General features: G+C 49.3%; 1 protein-coding gene across 1 annotated transcript in view; it reads left to right on the plus strand.

The window, feature by feature from the left end:
• The window catches only part of ralgapa1 (Ral GTPase activating protein catalytic subunit alpha 1), an 80,985-nt gene that overhangs the window by 31,358 nt on the left and 34,627 nt on the right, over positions 1–15,000 (plus strand). The window contains 12 exon segments of the mRNA XM_042072112.1: positions 1,490–1,522; positions 1,524–1,577; positions 1,579–1,620; positions 1,996–2,121; positions 3,054–3,112; positions 4,520–4,628; positions 6,544–6,654; positions 6,807–6,875; positions 7,196–7,330; positions 8,403–8,586; positions 11,344–12,227; positions 12,229–12,584. Coding sequence (XP_041928046.1) covers positions 1,490–1,522; positions 1,524–1,577; positions 1,579–1,620; positions 1,996–2,121; positions 3,054–3,112; positions 4,520–4,628; positions 6,544–6,654; positions 6,807–6,875; positions 7,196–7,330; positions 8,403–8,586; positions 11,344–12,227; positions 12,229–12,584 — 2,162 coding nt within the window.

Genomic DNA, 15,000 nt, shown 5'->3' on the forward strand with positions numbered 1-15,000 from the left:
GAATTGGGCTAAGTTCGGGCTGGCTCCAGGCTAGGGTTACATGGGTTGGGTGGCATATACTGTGTGTTTTGATGGTTTGCATCTTATGTGTATCGGTGGGTTGGGTTGTATCATATACTGTAGGTATTGGTGCATCTTGGATTGTTGCTTGCGTACTGACCCCCTGCTCGTGTGGTGTGTTTGTGTCTCCAGATCAGAGACAACCTGGGCATCTCCATGGACAACCAGTCCTCCCCACCTCCCCCCAGGACCTCATCCCACCCCTCCGTATCCTGACCCCGTGGCTCTCAAGGTGAGCGCATCCACAAATGTTTTTAATGTTTTTTAAAGTTATTTAAAATGTACAGATGTAAATTAATTAATATGCTTGTCAGTGCAGCAGATTTTCTTTTCATTTAAAAAAGTTTTTGTGTGTCTTTACGTCTTAATAAAACCTGTGTATGACTTCGTATACATATACAGCTGTTGAAAAAATTAGGAGACCACTGCACATTTTTCTGATGTCATCCTATGGTTGCCGAGTGACATTCTAATGAGTTAACGGTCATATTCAAAATTAAGAGACCACTGCAAATTTGAATATGTCAACTCATTCGTGTGTCACATCAGAAAATGTCTCTTAATTTTTTCTAGAGCTGTATATGTCGGGATAGGTGTGTGTGTGTACAGTCTTGTTTTTTTCCATGTTTGACATCTTATGGAAATAAGTAGGCGTGCAATGCACGTGTTTAAATGTGTGTGTGGGTTGACTGTTTGTGTGGGTTGATACTGTGTGTGTGTGTGTGTGTGTGTGTGTGTGCTCTGTGCAGGCCACTATGCTGACTGAGCGGTACAAGCAGGGCAAGCTGCACGCCTACAAGCTGATCTGCAAGATCATGAAGAGGAGGCAGGACGTCTCGCCCACTCTGACTCCTCACACACTTTTACAACATCATGCACTGCGGCCATGCTGCATGTCGACCAGGTGTGTGTGTGTGTGTGTGTGTGTCGTCTGTGTGCACACCTTAACTAATCAGAAATTATTTGTGCCTCGTTCAAAAGAATGAGGAAATTAACCACAGGTCTTATTTTCAGTACCTTTTTGAATGACAACTAAATCGTCATTTTAGTTAGCATAACATTTGCTTTGATGCATTAGCTAACTATATTTTTCTCTCTCTCTCTCTCTCTCTCTCTCTCATCTCTCTCTCCCCCTCCCTCCCTCCCTCTCTCTCTTTCTCTCCCTCCCTCCCTCCCTCTCTCTCTCATCTCCCTCCCTCTCTCTCTCTCTCTCTTCTCTCCCTCTCTCTCTCTCCCTCCCTCTCCCTCCCTCTCTCTTTCTCTCTCTCTCTCTCTTCCCTCTCCCTCTCCCTCCCTCCCTCCCTCCCCTCCCTCTCTCTCTCCCTCCCCCTCTCTCTCTTCTCTCTCTCTCTCTCTCTCTCTCTCTCCCTCCCTCTCTCTCTCTCTCTCTCTCCCTCTCTCCCTCTCTCTCTCTCTCTCTCTCTCTCAGGACATTGTGAACACCATCATAAAGCACTGCTCCTCCGCGTTTCTTCTCCATCGGTCTCCCCGGGGCCACCATGCTCACGCTGGACTTCAATCGTGGCCGCCAGCAGGGTGACCGCCTGCTCCTCGCTCAATGTAAGACACACTCCTGTCTCCTGACCTGGCCGCAGTGTCCACCGACGCCACTCAGAGGTGTCTCGTGGGAAAAAAGTGTAGCGTTGCTTTGCCGTTGCTATAGTGTTGTTTACATACATACATTACATACATGTAGTGTTGTTTACATACATACATTACATACATGTTGCTATAGTGTTGTTTACATACATACATTACATACATGTTGAGACAGCGACATTTGATTTACTCTGGGATTAATGTTTTTTGTTTTTTCTACTCCACCCTCTTCTTTCTTTCTCTCTTTCTCTCCTTTCTTTCTTTCTTTCTTTCTTTCTCTCTTTCTTTCTTTCTGTCACTTCACATTTTCTCTCCCTCCCTCCCTCCCTCTCTCAGGCTCCTCGTGTGGAGGCGCAGATCCTGCTGGGATCCCTGGTGTGCTTCCCCAACCTCTACGAGGAGCTGCCTGCGCTGCACCCCACCACAGCGGACGTCGTCATGACCAAGTTCAGGGACGTCAAGGTACACACTGCGCCTTTCCCCCCCCCCCCCACTGTCCTCTGTACATCCAGAAGTGCACATTCAAGCTAAGATGTAGTGATGCTTTTGTATGTGAATGAAGGTTTAGGAAGGAAGGAATGAATAGTCTATAATAATGTGTGTGATGTAACCATGCATTGGTGTGCCTTGCCCTTTGGTGTGCCTTAGCCCCCAAAAGGTTGAGAATTGAGAACCCTTGGTATAGCATTAATACTTCTATGAGCGTGTTCACTCTTGACGACCCCCCCCCCCCCACCCCCCCACCCCAACGCTCCACTAACGAGCACTCGGCAGGTGGCGGCGCCGGCCGGTTTCTGATGGGCTAATGATGGCGTGTGTATGCCGGGGCATTTTTGCCGTGTGTGTACGCCTTGCCAGGATGCCGGGTCTGGCCCTCCCGGTGTGTGTCGCCCCCTTGGCCGAGGGCTAAGTAGCTGATGCCATGCACATCAGTATCCCCCCTGCTGGGAGCCGCGGATGGAGAAATGCACACGATGGCATCCCCCTAATCAGAGGCCTGGACCTGCATGAAAACAGCCTCGTTCATACAGATATATTCTGTGTGTGTGTGTATTTATTAGTAATGGGTGTGTTTGTGTTTTAGTGTGTGTGTGTGTGTGTGTGAGGAAGAAACTTGGTTGTGTGTGTCCAGAGGTGGGTGGAACTTGCCTTATGAAGTGACATTGGAACATTAGGTTCAAACTTGATTAGCATATTAAATGCTTGTTGGTTGTTTCATGAAATCTGCTTGTGTGCGTGTGTGGCGATGGGAACTGAAATGTCATTTATACCTATAACCTTTCACTTGTTCCTCTCACCCCACTCTTTCATTTCTCACATTCTCTATCTGTCTATCGCTGCCCCCCCCCCCCTCTCTCTCTCTTTCTCTTTCTCTCTTTCTCTCTCTTTCACAGGAGCACATCATTAAACACATTCTGAACTCTGCCAAAGATGAGCCCTCAGCCCCTGCCAGGTAGGAGCACTAGCACCAAACCTCATCATATACCTTCCTGACCTGCCCCACACACACACACACACACACACACACACACACACACACACACACACACCAGTTCCTCCTCTCTTCCCCATATTTCATATTTAAGGTGTTAATGACCCACATCCCTCCTCATTGTCTCTCCCTGATCCGTCCTCCCAGAAAGCTCCGTCTGACCTGTAGATTAAATTCTGCTGCCGCTGATAATGATCACCATGCTGACGCATGTAGGCACTCACAGTAGTAACGGCGGCCCCCTATAAGTGCTGGTCAGACCTGGGGGGGGGGACTGGGGTTTAGGGTAGCAGAGGGTAAGGGTGGGGTTTGTGGGGGCGAGACGGAGAGCGTAGAGGGGACTGGGATTGAGTGACCTGTCTGTACACACACAGCCAGACAGACGCAGATTAGGGGCCCGATGTGGAGGAGAAGGGTAGTGTTAATCCACGTGCTCTCAGCAGGCTTAGTTTAGGGGTTAAGTGTGTGTGTGTGGGTGTGTGTGTTTGGGGAGGGACTCGGTGTCCGGACCAGTTGATTAGAAGACACAGACACCTTAAGCAGCATTCTGGCTTATCACCATACATAAAGACTGGGTGGATTGCGGCCCGTTAAAGGCACACACACACACACACACACACACACACACACACACACACACACTACACTACACACTTGTTACCATACACACAGTTAGTTATTGTGCTTGAGTAATGAATATCCTGCTGGTGGCTTTGGGGTCTTAGTCATTGTCGTGTTGTGGTTTAGTGGAAAGTTCACGACCCCTGCAGGATGCTGAGGTTGAAAGGTCATGAGTGCGTGTGCAGTGACGCGTACACACACACACACACGTGGCTGAAGTAGAACTGGCCGTCCCCATTCCTGCTGATCTCCTACCTGCTGTCGATGACTCAGACTTTGGTATGTGTGTCTGGCCAAGTGCAGTCATTATTAGCAAAAGGAGCACTACCATCACATGTTTACATCTACAGGTGAAATAAACAGAACAAAAAGTATCCTAATTTTATGGTATTTTAACAAAATGTCTGATTTACTGTATGTGTACTGTGTAAGTAATATGCATGTCAAGGGGATTTAGGGAAAACATTGAGGAAGCAAATCAGCTCAGTAGTAACCCAAGGTGTGCACGTTTGAGATTGAGAAAGCACATTACCTAAGATTCTATTGTCATTGTAAATGGTGACTATCTTTGGTGCTTCACTGCAGTGCAAGTCATTGGATAGATTAAAAAAATCCATCTACTGTAATGTTGTGTTTGTCTGCCTGTGTGTGTGTCTGTGTGTGTGTGTGTGTCTGTGTCTGTGTCTGTGTCTGTGTCTGTGTGTGTGTGTGTGTGTGTGTGTGTGTGTGTGTGTGTCTGTGTCTCAGGTGTGTGGCGCTCTGCAGCCTGGGCATCTGGTTGTGTGAGGAGTTGGTCCACGGCACAAGACACCCGCAGATCAAAGAGGCCCTCAACGTCATTTGTGTCACACTCAAGGTAACGCCACTGCACACGGCGACGAGGAAGACGGTTCGATTTTCTCCTTAATGTTGGATTGTTTGCATGTTATACCATAATAACATTTCACCAGATGCATAGCAAAGCCCCCCGCATTAACATGCTTACATGTTTGCAAACACTCTCTGCTTATGTATTTGGCACCACTTCAGGCCTCGGGACGGCAATTTAGCTTGACTTGTTTTTCTTGTCCTTCAGTGTGCAGCGTGCAGCTTTACATTTCAGCATGTTTAGCGTACCAATTTTGCTATCTTCAGCATGCAGACGCTTCAAGCTGTCCAGTTGTACGTTTTCCGTTTGGCCGTTAACGAGCATGAACGTTCTGTAAGGGGTAAGCGCGCGGACCTCATGTCTCACATCTTCTGTAAGCGTGCCACCCAACAAACCCACAAAGACTGTTATCGCGTGCCAGAACATTGTGCTGCTTGTACAAGTGTAAAAAGCAAGCACCATGCCTCTGATGTTATTGGACGTAATGAGTGGAGCAGCTAGCCCATGGCCGCTAGAGCTAGCGGCTGCGGATGTAGCGGTAGTGGTGGAGGCCGGACAGGGGTCTGCTGGCCAGGCCCCCTAGTGCTTCTGTAGCCCCCCACCCGCCACCCCAACCCCCCTTCTCCAAGGCTCCAAGCCTGTGTGCCGTTTACTGGCACTTCTCGAGAGCTGTTTATCCAGAAGAAGCTTACTACCACCCCTCCACACCAATACAACCTCCAACACCCCTCCAAACATACATATATACACACACACACACACACATTCATACGCACACAGATTCTCGGTCGCATACACACACACACACACACACACACACACACACACACACACACACACACACACACACACACACACACACACACACACACACACACACCTCCCCTTCAGTGAACCAAAAACCTCAGCTAAATCTGGACTGTCAACATGTTTGGCTTGCACACTGCGCTCAGACAGAAGGCTAATCCACTGAAGAATGCACGCTCCAGCGACTTCAAGGAATTATTATATTTCTGTCTGAAAATGGCCGGGGAGGGGGGACCTGGAGCCTATCTGTAGCCATCCCACACACACACACACACACACACACACACACACACACACACACACACACTCACTCATGCCCTGGTTGAGTGAATGGTGGCTGGGTCCAGTGGACTGGGCTGCAGAGCCTGCCTGCTGCTCCAGCCTCCATTGTTGTGCAGCTCGTCTCCTCTGCGTGGCAACGCTGCGGCAGCCGCAGGGAGCCAGGGCCACAGACCAGAGCCCAGAGACCATCTCCCTCTCCCTCTCCCTCTCTCTCTCTCTCTCTCTCTCTCTCTCTCTCTCTCTCTCTCTCTCTCTCTCTCTCTCTCTCTCTCTCTCTCTCTCTCTCTCTCTCTCTCTCTCTCTCTCTCTCTCCCCCCCTCTCCCTTGTTTAGTCTCCAACCCCCTCTCCCCATCTCCTTTCCCTTACCCCCCCCCCCCCAGTCCCAATTCTATCTGCACTGCCAGTTTATTTTCTGTTTCACCTTCTAGCCTTTTATATTCATTTCTTTTTCCTTCTTTCCACGGTATTCCTCTTTTCTTTGTGTGTGTGTGTGTGGGGGTGGGGGGGGGGGTGTGATATCGGGGTCTGTTCCAGTCAGCAGAATTAGGCCTGGAAAAAGGCTCATCCGCATCTTAATCCTTATCACAGATCAAGACACACTGACACAATGTGCTGTTTGTCTCTCCCCTGTGGTGCTGGCGCCCACACCACCGCACAGCACACACCATTCACATGCTAGACACACACACACACACACACACACACACACACACACACACACACACGTGCATGGATTCACTCACCCCTGCCAGTTAGCAAAAACAGATGTCTGAAAGCCTTGACATTGTTTGTGTGTGTTTGTGTCTTTTCTAGTTCCCAAATAAAACCGTGGCCCTGGTTGCCTCAGATATTCTGCACCTGCTCATCAACTATGTGGATCACCTGCAGAAATTCCCTCCTGACACCCCAAAGAAAATAGTTGAGGTACAGTAAACAAATAAAATATAATAATCCGTCGGGAACAATTTTGCAAATGTGTTTTAACTCCCAATGAGCTCACATTTTATTTAAAAATGTGCATGTGAGTAAGGAGTGAAAAAAGAGAAGGTGATGAGATGAGAGTGTGTTTGTTGCAGATCCTCATAGCCACCATCACCTACCTGCTCCCCACCACAGAGTCCTCCCCACATGAGCTGGACAAAAGGGTATGGAATAGACACACACACACACACACACACACATACACACACATATACAATGTTTTGGTTTTAGGCAGTTTTATTTTTTGTTTTTTGTCTTATGTTATACTGTAGATACTCACGTTCAACGTCCATTCTCTGTGGACTGGTCCGCATGGTCATCGATCTCTCCATCTGTCTCTCTCCCTCTGCCTTTCTCTCCATCTCTCTCTCTCTCCCTCTGTCTCTCTCTCCATCTCTCTCTCTCTCCCTCTGTCTCTCTCTCCCTCTGTCTCTCTCTCGCTCTGTCTCTCTCTTCCTCTGTCTCTCTCTCCATCTGTGTGCAGCTGGTGGTGTCGCTGCTGCTGTGCCTGCTGGACTGGGTGATGGCACTGCCCCCCAAGACCCTCCTGCAGCCCATCCAGACCCTCACGCCAGACAAGGACCGCGGAGAGAAGTCCGTCCTCAGCTGCATCTATAAGGTACAGTACGACTCGCTCTCAATCTCAGGTCTCAGGTCGGCCCCTGCTGGAGCAAACGGCCTCATGTGGCGTGGAGTTACAGCCAGCAAAGCATGCAAATTGTGTCTAAATCACATATTCAAATTTAGAGGTCTGTTCAGTTGTAGTTTGGTTTGGTGTGGTTTGTTTTTGTTTTTCTGACACACACACACACACACCCACACACACTCTTCACAAGTCCACTGCACACTTGCACACTTAGACTCATTTGTTTAGTCCACACATGCTTTACAGTTAGATTGTGTTCCTTGCAGCATTAGTACACATTACACACATTAGTGAAGCCTGATTTTTGTTTTTGTTTGAATTTGTATGTATTTGTGTTCTCCACCTGCTTTGAGATCTAGATTTGAATGTTCTCCACTAACCTCCACAAGGCCTCTGATGAGTCTGTCCATTAACTCGGCCCTGTCTTTCTTTTCAAGGACCGTCCGTGTCTCGTCCACTTTGCACCGCCACCCCACCCTACCCCACCCCACCCCACCCCAACCCTGCTCTCCACAAAGCAGCCATCTCCAATTACTCCCCTCTTAGCTATTCACAGTCGCCATAGTGACACTGTCTTTAATGGCCAGATAATTGGATCATGAGTATATGTATTTTTGAATCATTAATATTTTTACGTAGTTTTCTCCACAAACAAGAGAGGTGCGCTGGATCTCTTTCTCTCTCTCTTTTTCTCTCTCTCTCTCTCCAGCTCAGCCTTTTATCAGCTCTTGCTTTCCTCTCTCCATTTTTCCCCTTTACTAACTCTCTTCTCCATCTTATTATCTCTCTCTCTTCCTCTCGCTGTTTCACTGTTCTTTTCTTCCTGGTTTTTCATTAGCTTTTTTCTCTCCGTGTTTTTGCTTTCCCTCCACCTCTCACGTTTCTCTTCTCCCTTCACACACCCCCCCCCCCCCCCCCCCCTCCCTCTCTGTATATATGTGAGACTCGTTTTCACCTGGTGACAGGAAACTGGTTATTTTCAGTGTTCTGCAATTGTTTGTTTGTTTTAAATCTTTTTAAAAACTGAAGGCCTCTCTCTGTTCAGGTTCTGCACGGCTGTGTGTACGGGGCGCAGAGCTTCAGTAACCCCCGCTACTTTCCCATCAACCTGTCTGACCTCAGTAGCGCCGACTACGACCCCTTCCTGCTGCTGGAGAGCCTGAAGGAGCCCGAGCCACTGCATTCACCCGACTCCGAGCGCTCGTCCAAGCTGCAGCCCGTCACCGAGGGTACGCCTCACCTCCACAGTCACAGTCAGGACACTTAGAATGAAAAGATTAAGACAATTAAGACAATAACATTGCATGTGTAAAGCATTAAGACAATAACATTGCATGTGTAAAGCATATCACATGTGTACATGCATGAGAACGCCTCAAGGCATGGGCTTCAAATTTGGTGTGAATGTTCAGTTCAACTCAAAGACCAACTGATTAGATTTTGGAGGTCAAAGGTTCAAGGTCAAACGTTTATTGTGACTATGAAAGGTTATTGTGACTATGAAAGTCCAATTCTTGTGAATGCTATATCTCAAGAATGCCTCCATTTGCTTCAGATTCAGTATGAATGTTGTCTTGGACTCTGTGATGAACTGATTTGATTTTGAAGGTCAGAGGTCAAGGTCACTGTGGCCACATGGTTACCCCCATTCTTGTGAACACGATATCTCAAGAATGCCTTGAGGCACGTTCTTCAAATTTGGTATGAACAATTACGTGCCTCGTCACACACAAATATTTCAACCAGAAATTGACGGGTGCATTGAGGCGTACAAGCGCAATGCGATCATTCTAGTTTTCAATGCCTTTGGCTATATAGCATGGCAGTTATTAAAGGACAACTTTCTGCTACTTTTGAATGCAGCTATGTTATGCAGTCGTGCTTGAGGTTGTTCCCTAAACAATAAAAAACGGCATCTAGATGCACAAATGTGTAAAACGTTATGTAGGTAGTCCGTTTAGTTTAGTTCTAACTTCATAAAATGTGGTTTGAATGGTCTGCAGTCTCGGCCAATTGGTAACTGTTATCAGCGACAATAAAAGCTGAGTATGGATTTTCCCTGCGGCACACCTGTGTAGCCTTCACACACAGTCGCACAGTTTGGGAAACACTGTTTTAATCGTTTCTGTTTAAGCTCTGCCAAGGAAAGAAAAAATATTTTCAAGACATGAGGTATTGTAAATGTTATTGTCTGAAAAAAATGTCAACAAGGAAAAATGTATGTGCCTCTAACTCAGAATTTAGGTGTGCTTTTATAAGATCATTTGAGAAATGACCTCCTAGATGAGTAGATTGTGAATGCCCCATTTGTTTTGTGCGTATCAGTGAATGTAGCCAGTGGTGTGTTTGCATGCTCCCCATGTTGTACGCCAGGATCAGATGCGTGTTGTGTTGTGAGTGTGTTGAGTTAAGCTAGTGCATCAGTTGAGAGTGGTTCTTATCAGGGTCTGGTCTATGCCTCAGCCTCACTTCCTCTCGTCCTAATCTCTCTCCTCCACATCGCTCCTCTGGCATGGCCACGCAGGAGGGGGGCGGTTGGTTGGGGGGTGGACAGAGCGCCGCCGCAGTGTGAGCGGAACACTGCTCTTAGCTGGCACCCTTCTTTTTTTCTCTCTCTCTCTCTCTCTTTCCCACCCTCTCTTTCCGTTGCACACTCTCCCTTATCCTCTTTTCTTCTCTCACTCTCTCTTCTGCCCTCTCTCTTTCTCTCTCACTATCTCTCACTTATTTTCTTTCTCTTTTGCTATTCCCTCTCTCTGTTGGTCTCTCAGTTGGTGGCTGTGCTTAGTCCATCCCTGTGGCTGTTTAAGGGTATTAATGTAGTCTTTTATAACCCCCCCCCCAACCTCCCTTTGTGTGTGTGTGTGTGTGTGAGTGTGTGTGTGTGTGTGTGTGTGTGTGTGTGTGTGTGTGAGTGTGTGTGAGAACAGGGGGATAGTCATGTTCATAAGCATATACGCGTGCTCCATGCGCACACATATACACTGTCACACCCTTTTTCCTGGATTGAGACAAACACACACACTCCTTCGATCACAAATGTACCACTTTCCCCTTTTCAGATGCTCACACATCCCTCCCATACCCCATGCACATAAGCTGTCTCACAAACATACATCCGTATGGTCACACACCCCCCCCCCCACACACACACACACACTCTCACACAGACTCTGAACACACACACACTCCTCCCTCCACCAGTGTGGAAAGTGGCTAATCACAGCTGGTGTGTGTGAGGCATGCTCCTTGCCTGACGAGATGCCCGGCGGCTCCATTCCGTCTTCATTTAGCTGCATATCGGGGCCTCCAGGCCAGCAGGGGGGCCGGCGAGCACACGTGTCACATTGCAGCGCTTTGCTCTGCTCTGTCAGGCCCTCCTATCCATCAGGCCCCCGAATTCCTCAATTTTACTGTGTGTGTGTGTGTGTGTGTGTGTGTGTGTGTGTGTGTGTGTGTGTGTGTGTGTGTGTGTGTGTGTGTGTGTGTGTGTGTGTGTGTGTGTGTGTGTGTGTGTGTGTGTGCGCGCGCTGGTGGAGAAGTCTTAAATAGGGTAAAGTTGGAGGAATGCTCGAGCACATTATCGGCTCTGTAAGGGGTATTGAGTGGATGTTGAGTGGCCAGACTTGGCTCAGGGCACGTTGTGTGTGGAGGAGTAGGGTTTGTCTCAGGTCTGTGTTTCTTAAGTGTGTGTGTGTGACCGTCTGTCAATTCCATCCAAATACTCAATATAGGGTTGGTATCTTCAGCCAAGTTAGTTTCACCAACCTTTCAGACAGCTTCAGATGATTGCAATTCAAATATTCTCTCTCTGTCTCCGTTTTTCTGTTCTGTTTTGGAAGAAATGGTCTGTTAAGGAGGCAATAGTCACCATTAGCAGCTGTTAAGAGCCTTGTTTTTAATTTGAAGCTTGTTTTGACTGGTTTCATTTTAAATGTTTAAACGTCAAATTCATCCATCCGTCCCTCTGTGTTTTGTCCATCCAGTTCGCAGCCGCATGCAGACGGGCCTGATCTCCGTGGCGGCCCGCACGGTCATCTCGCACCTGGTCAACCACATGGGCCACTACCCCACGAGCGGTGGGCCGGCCACACTGACCAGCCACGTGTGCGAAAACCACGACAACCCCTACAGCGAGAGCCCAGACCTGGCCACGGAGCTCTTCGACGCGCCCAACCTGCAGTTCTTCGCACTCAACAGCTCCACGCTGCTCTCGTGCCTCCAGATCCGTGCCGAGGACGGGCTGCCCGGCGGCGGCATGTCGGCCGGTCTGACCACCACGAGCGCCTGCGTGCGCGTCATCGTGCGCGACATCTCCGGCAAGCACTCGTGGGACTCTGCCGTCCTCTACGGGCCGCCCCACTGCTGCGCAACGACCGGTCAGCATCCGCCGACGGCGTCGCAGACGACGGCGACAACGACGACACAAGGAGACGGGCACAGGGAGAGGCGAGGAGTGGAGGAGGATGAGCGAGGCGAGAGGAGGCTACAGGAGGAGGAAGAGGAGGAGGAGGAGGAGGAGGAAGATGACCAAGAAGAGGAGGAAGATGGCGAGGACTCGTTAGTGATTGATGACGCAGAGCTGGAAGAGGCGCTCCGACTGGCCGAGAATGCCGGCGAGCGGTCAGACGAGGCGCCCGAGGGCGACGCGGAACCGGCAGCGGAGGAGGAGGAGGAGGAGGAGAGGAGGAGCAAGCGGCAGCAGGAGCAGAGCAACCACCACCACAACAACAACAACAACGCCATCGAGGAGGGGCGGGGAGAGAACAACGTCGGCCACAAAGAGGAGGACGAAGATGACGACGAAGATGACGACGACGACGACGAGGGTCGCCTGGGCCTGACGGGTCCGCGGGCCAAGCGCCGCTGCCCGCGACGAGGCCTTCCCGCAGTGGGACGCCCTGCGCGAGGACGAAGGCTCGGACGCGCTGGACGAGATGCTCTGCTACCTGGGCGTGTCCAGCCCCGAGTGCCTGCAGCGGGCCGGCGCCCCGCTCAACATCCCGGCGCCGCCGCCGGCCTGCGTGTCCGAGAAGCAGGAGAACGACGTCATCAACGCCATCCTCAAGCAGTGCGCCCACGAGCGGGAGTTCGGCGCGCACCGCGGCAACGAGCTGAACATGCGGGCGTCGCAGCAGGGCCAGCCGGGGCCCCAGCGGCCACAGAGCGCCTTCTACTACTGCCGCATGCTGCTCAACATCCTGGGCATGAACTCCTGGGAGAAGAGGTGAAGAGACCACTCACACACTCACACTCACACGGACCCCCACACACACACACATACACACACACACACACACACACACACACACGCTCATAGCCAGATGCACATTCATATAATGTCTGGTCTCAGTGGGGTCATGCAGGGATTCCACGGTTTCTAGCCATTTAAAAACACGAGTAGACTGTGACTGGCTGTAATGAAATAATGAAATCATAAATCTACATTATAGTGTGAGGATCAGACCCGTTATCATTCTGTACTCAAATCAGACTGTGTAAACATCCTGTTTCAGTGTGTGTGTGTGTGTGTTTGCACATTTTGAGGTAATCAGCTTACAACTGTCAGCATCTCTTTCTCTCTCTGTCTCTCCCTCGTTTAGACACACAAACACAGAGAGAGTCTCTCACTCACACACACACACACTCTCACACACACACACACACTCACACACACACACATACACACATGCACACATGCACACAAAAAGGATCTCTATTGACTCTCCATGTCTTTTGTTCAATGGACATTATATAGATCTCATTTCTATCTCTTAATCATTAGAGACCATTATGTGAATAGATGGAAAGTGGCCCATGAAGAATGCCCACTCCGAGGAGATGGCGCGGTCATTATTTATTTAGCATGCACTTGTGGTGTGCCACGGGCAAAATGGGCACGCCAAGGCTGCAGCTTTTCTGTCCTTATTGCCGCCCTGTGGTTTGTAACACAAGGATGTCTTTAACAGCTCTGTGTGTGTGTGTGTGTGTGTGTGTGTGTGTGTGTGTGTGTGTGTGTGTGTGTGACTGTCTATGTGTGTGTGTACTAGAGTGCGGATCGGGCCGCAAATTTCTGTCCGAACCCGGCCCGCGTCCGACAGAGTTGCGTCAGAACCCGACCCGAACCCGACAGGCATTTTCATCTTTATGTCCGAACCCGACCCGAGCCCGACGAAGATGATGCCTCAGTTATTCCCATGCTAGTGATTAAACGTCCACGTTTGTGGATAGCCTGTCTTTTTAGCCCATTAAACGGAACACACAACAAATTGTCTACAGAATCAGATGAGCGTGCACGCACGCAGGTCACACACAGCGCACATTAACACAAGAGGCCCAAGCAAGCATAGCCTACTGAAATAGAATTCTTGTCTTACCATTGACGAAAAGTCTTAAAAATGAACTGCAACAGTCGTTGAAACTACTGTGCCTCTGTCACTGATCCATATGCAGCATCGACGTTAATTGGGGCAACTCGAGGAAATCCTCAGTTGAACGAGACGACCGTATAGCCTACCGGTAGCCTATGTCTTTACCACAGTATGCAACGCAAATAATCTTAAAATCTCCTGATAGGCTAACAACTTTTTTTTAACGTCACCCAAGACTGTGCTTATGTGCATATGTGCATAACCATTTGTTTATGTAGTCGTGACGACGCGTGTGCATTTCAGGCGGCATGCCTGGAATGCGTTGTCATGATAAACAAATCTTGCACACAGGAAGAAAGCTATTAGGTCTTTTTTACATTTTACTTTATTCTCAAAAAACAAACGTTTGCATCATGTAAAGCAGACCTGTTGGTTACCAAACATAATAAGGAATTTAAATGTAAAGCTTCCAATGCATATCGCCCCATGTGTCCAAACCCGAACCAAACCCGACTACAATTTCGAAATATTTGTCCGAACCCGACCCGACCCGTCTGGTCCCGTCGGGCTCGGGTCGGGTAGACACACTCTAGTATGTACACGAAAGGGTTCCTTGTAGTTGTGTTGTTTCTTTGTTTGTGGTTTGTGGAATTAAAGCACTCACATTAATGTGTGTGTGTGTGCATACGTGTGTTGGTTGGGTGGGGTGTGTTGCCACCCTCTTCAGATGTGTGGGTTCAGTGTGTGTGCATTGTTTTCTGAGTAGTGTGTGTAAACCGTCATAGGGACTGCAGTGTGTGTGTGTGTGTGTGTGTATGTTTGCTGAGTGCTGTGGAGTACTTGTGTGTGTATGTGTGCACATCTGTAAACATGTCAGACTAATTCATTAGGCCCAGGTGTTGTCTACTAAGTGGTCCCTTTTCCCCAGTATCCTGAAAGACAGGTCAGAGGAAGACAGACAGTGCAGGAGCAGCCCTCTCCTCTCTCTCACTCACACTCACACTCACACTCTCACACACACACACGCACACACACACACACACACACTCTCTCTCACTCTCTTCGGCGTGGGTTATTAGCCACGGGGCGCCCAGGCGGACTGCAGCAAGTCTTTTAAGGGATCACAGCCCACTCTCCTCTCCCTCACCTCCCTCCATTCACATCTAATCCATCCCCTGCGTGGAGCTCTAACGGGCCGCAATCCACCCAGCCTTTGTGTGTGGGGAGCCGGCGAACCAGCGTGCCTGTGTGTGTGTTTGTGTGTGTGAACAA

The sequence above is a fragment of the Alosa sapidissima genome, chromosome 19 (genome assembly GCF_018492685.1).
Source record: "Alosa sapidissima isolate fAloSap1 chromosome 19, fAloSap1.pri, whole genome shotgun sequence".
In the NCBI taxonomy this organism is placed as follows: domain Eukaryota; kingdom Metazoa; phylum Chordata; class Actinopteri; order Clupeiformes; family Clupeidae; genus Alosa; species Alosa sapidissima.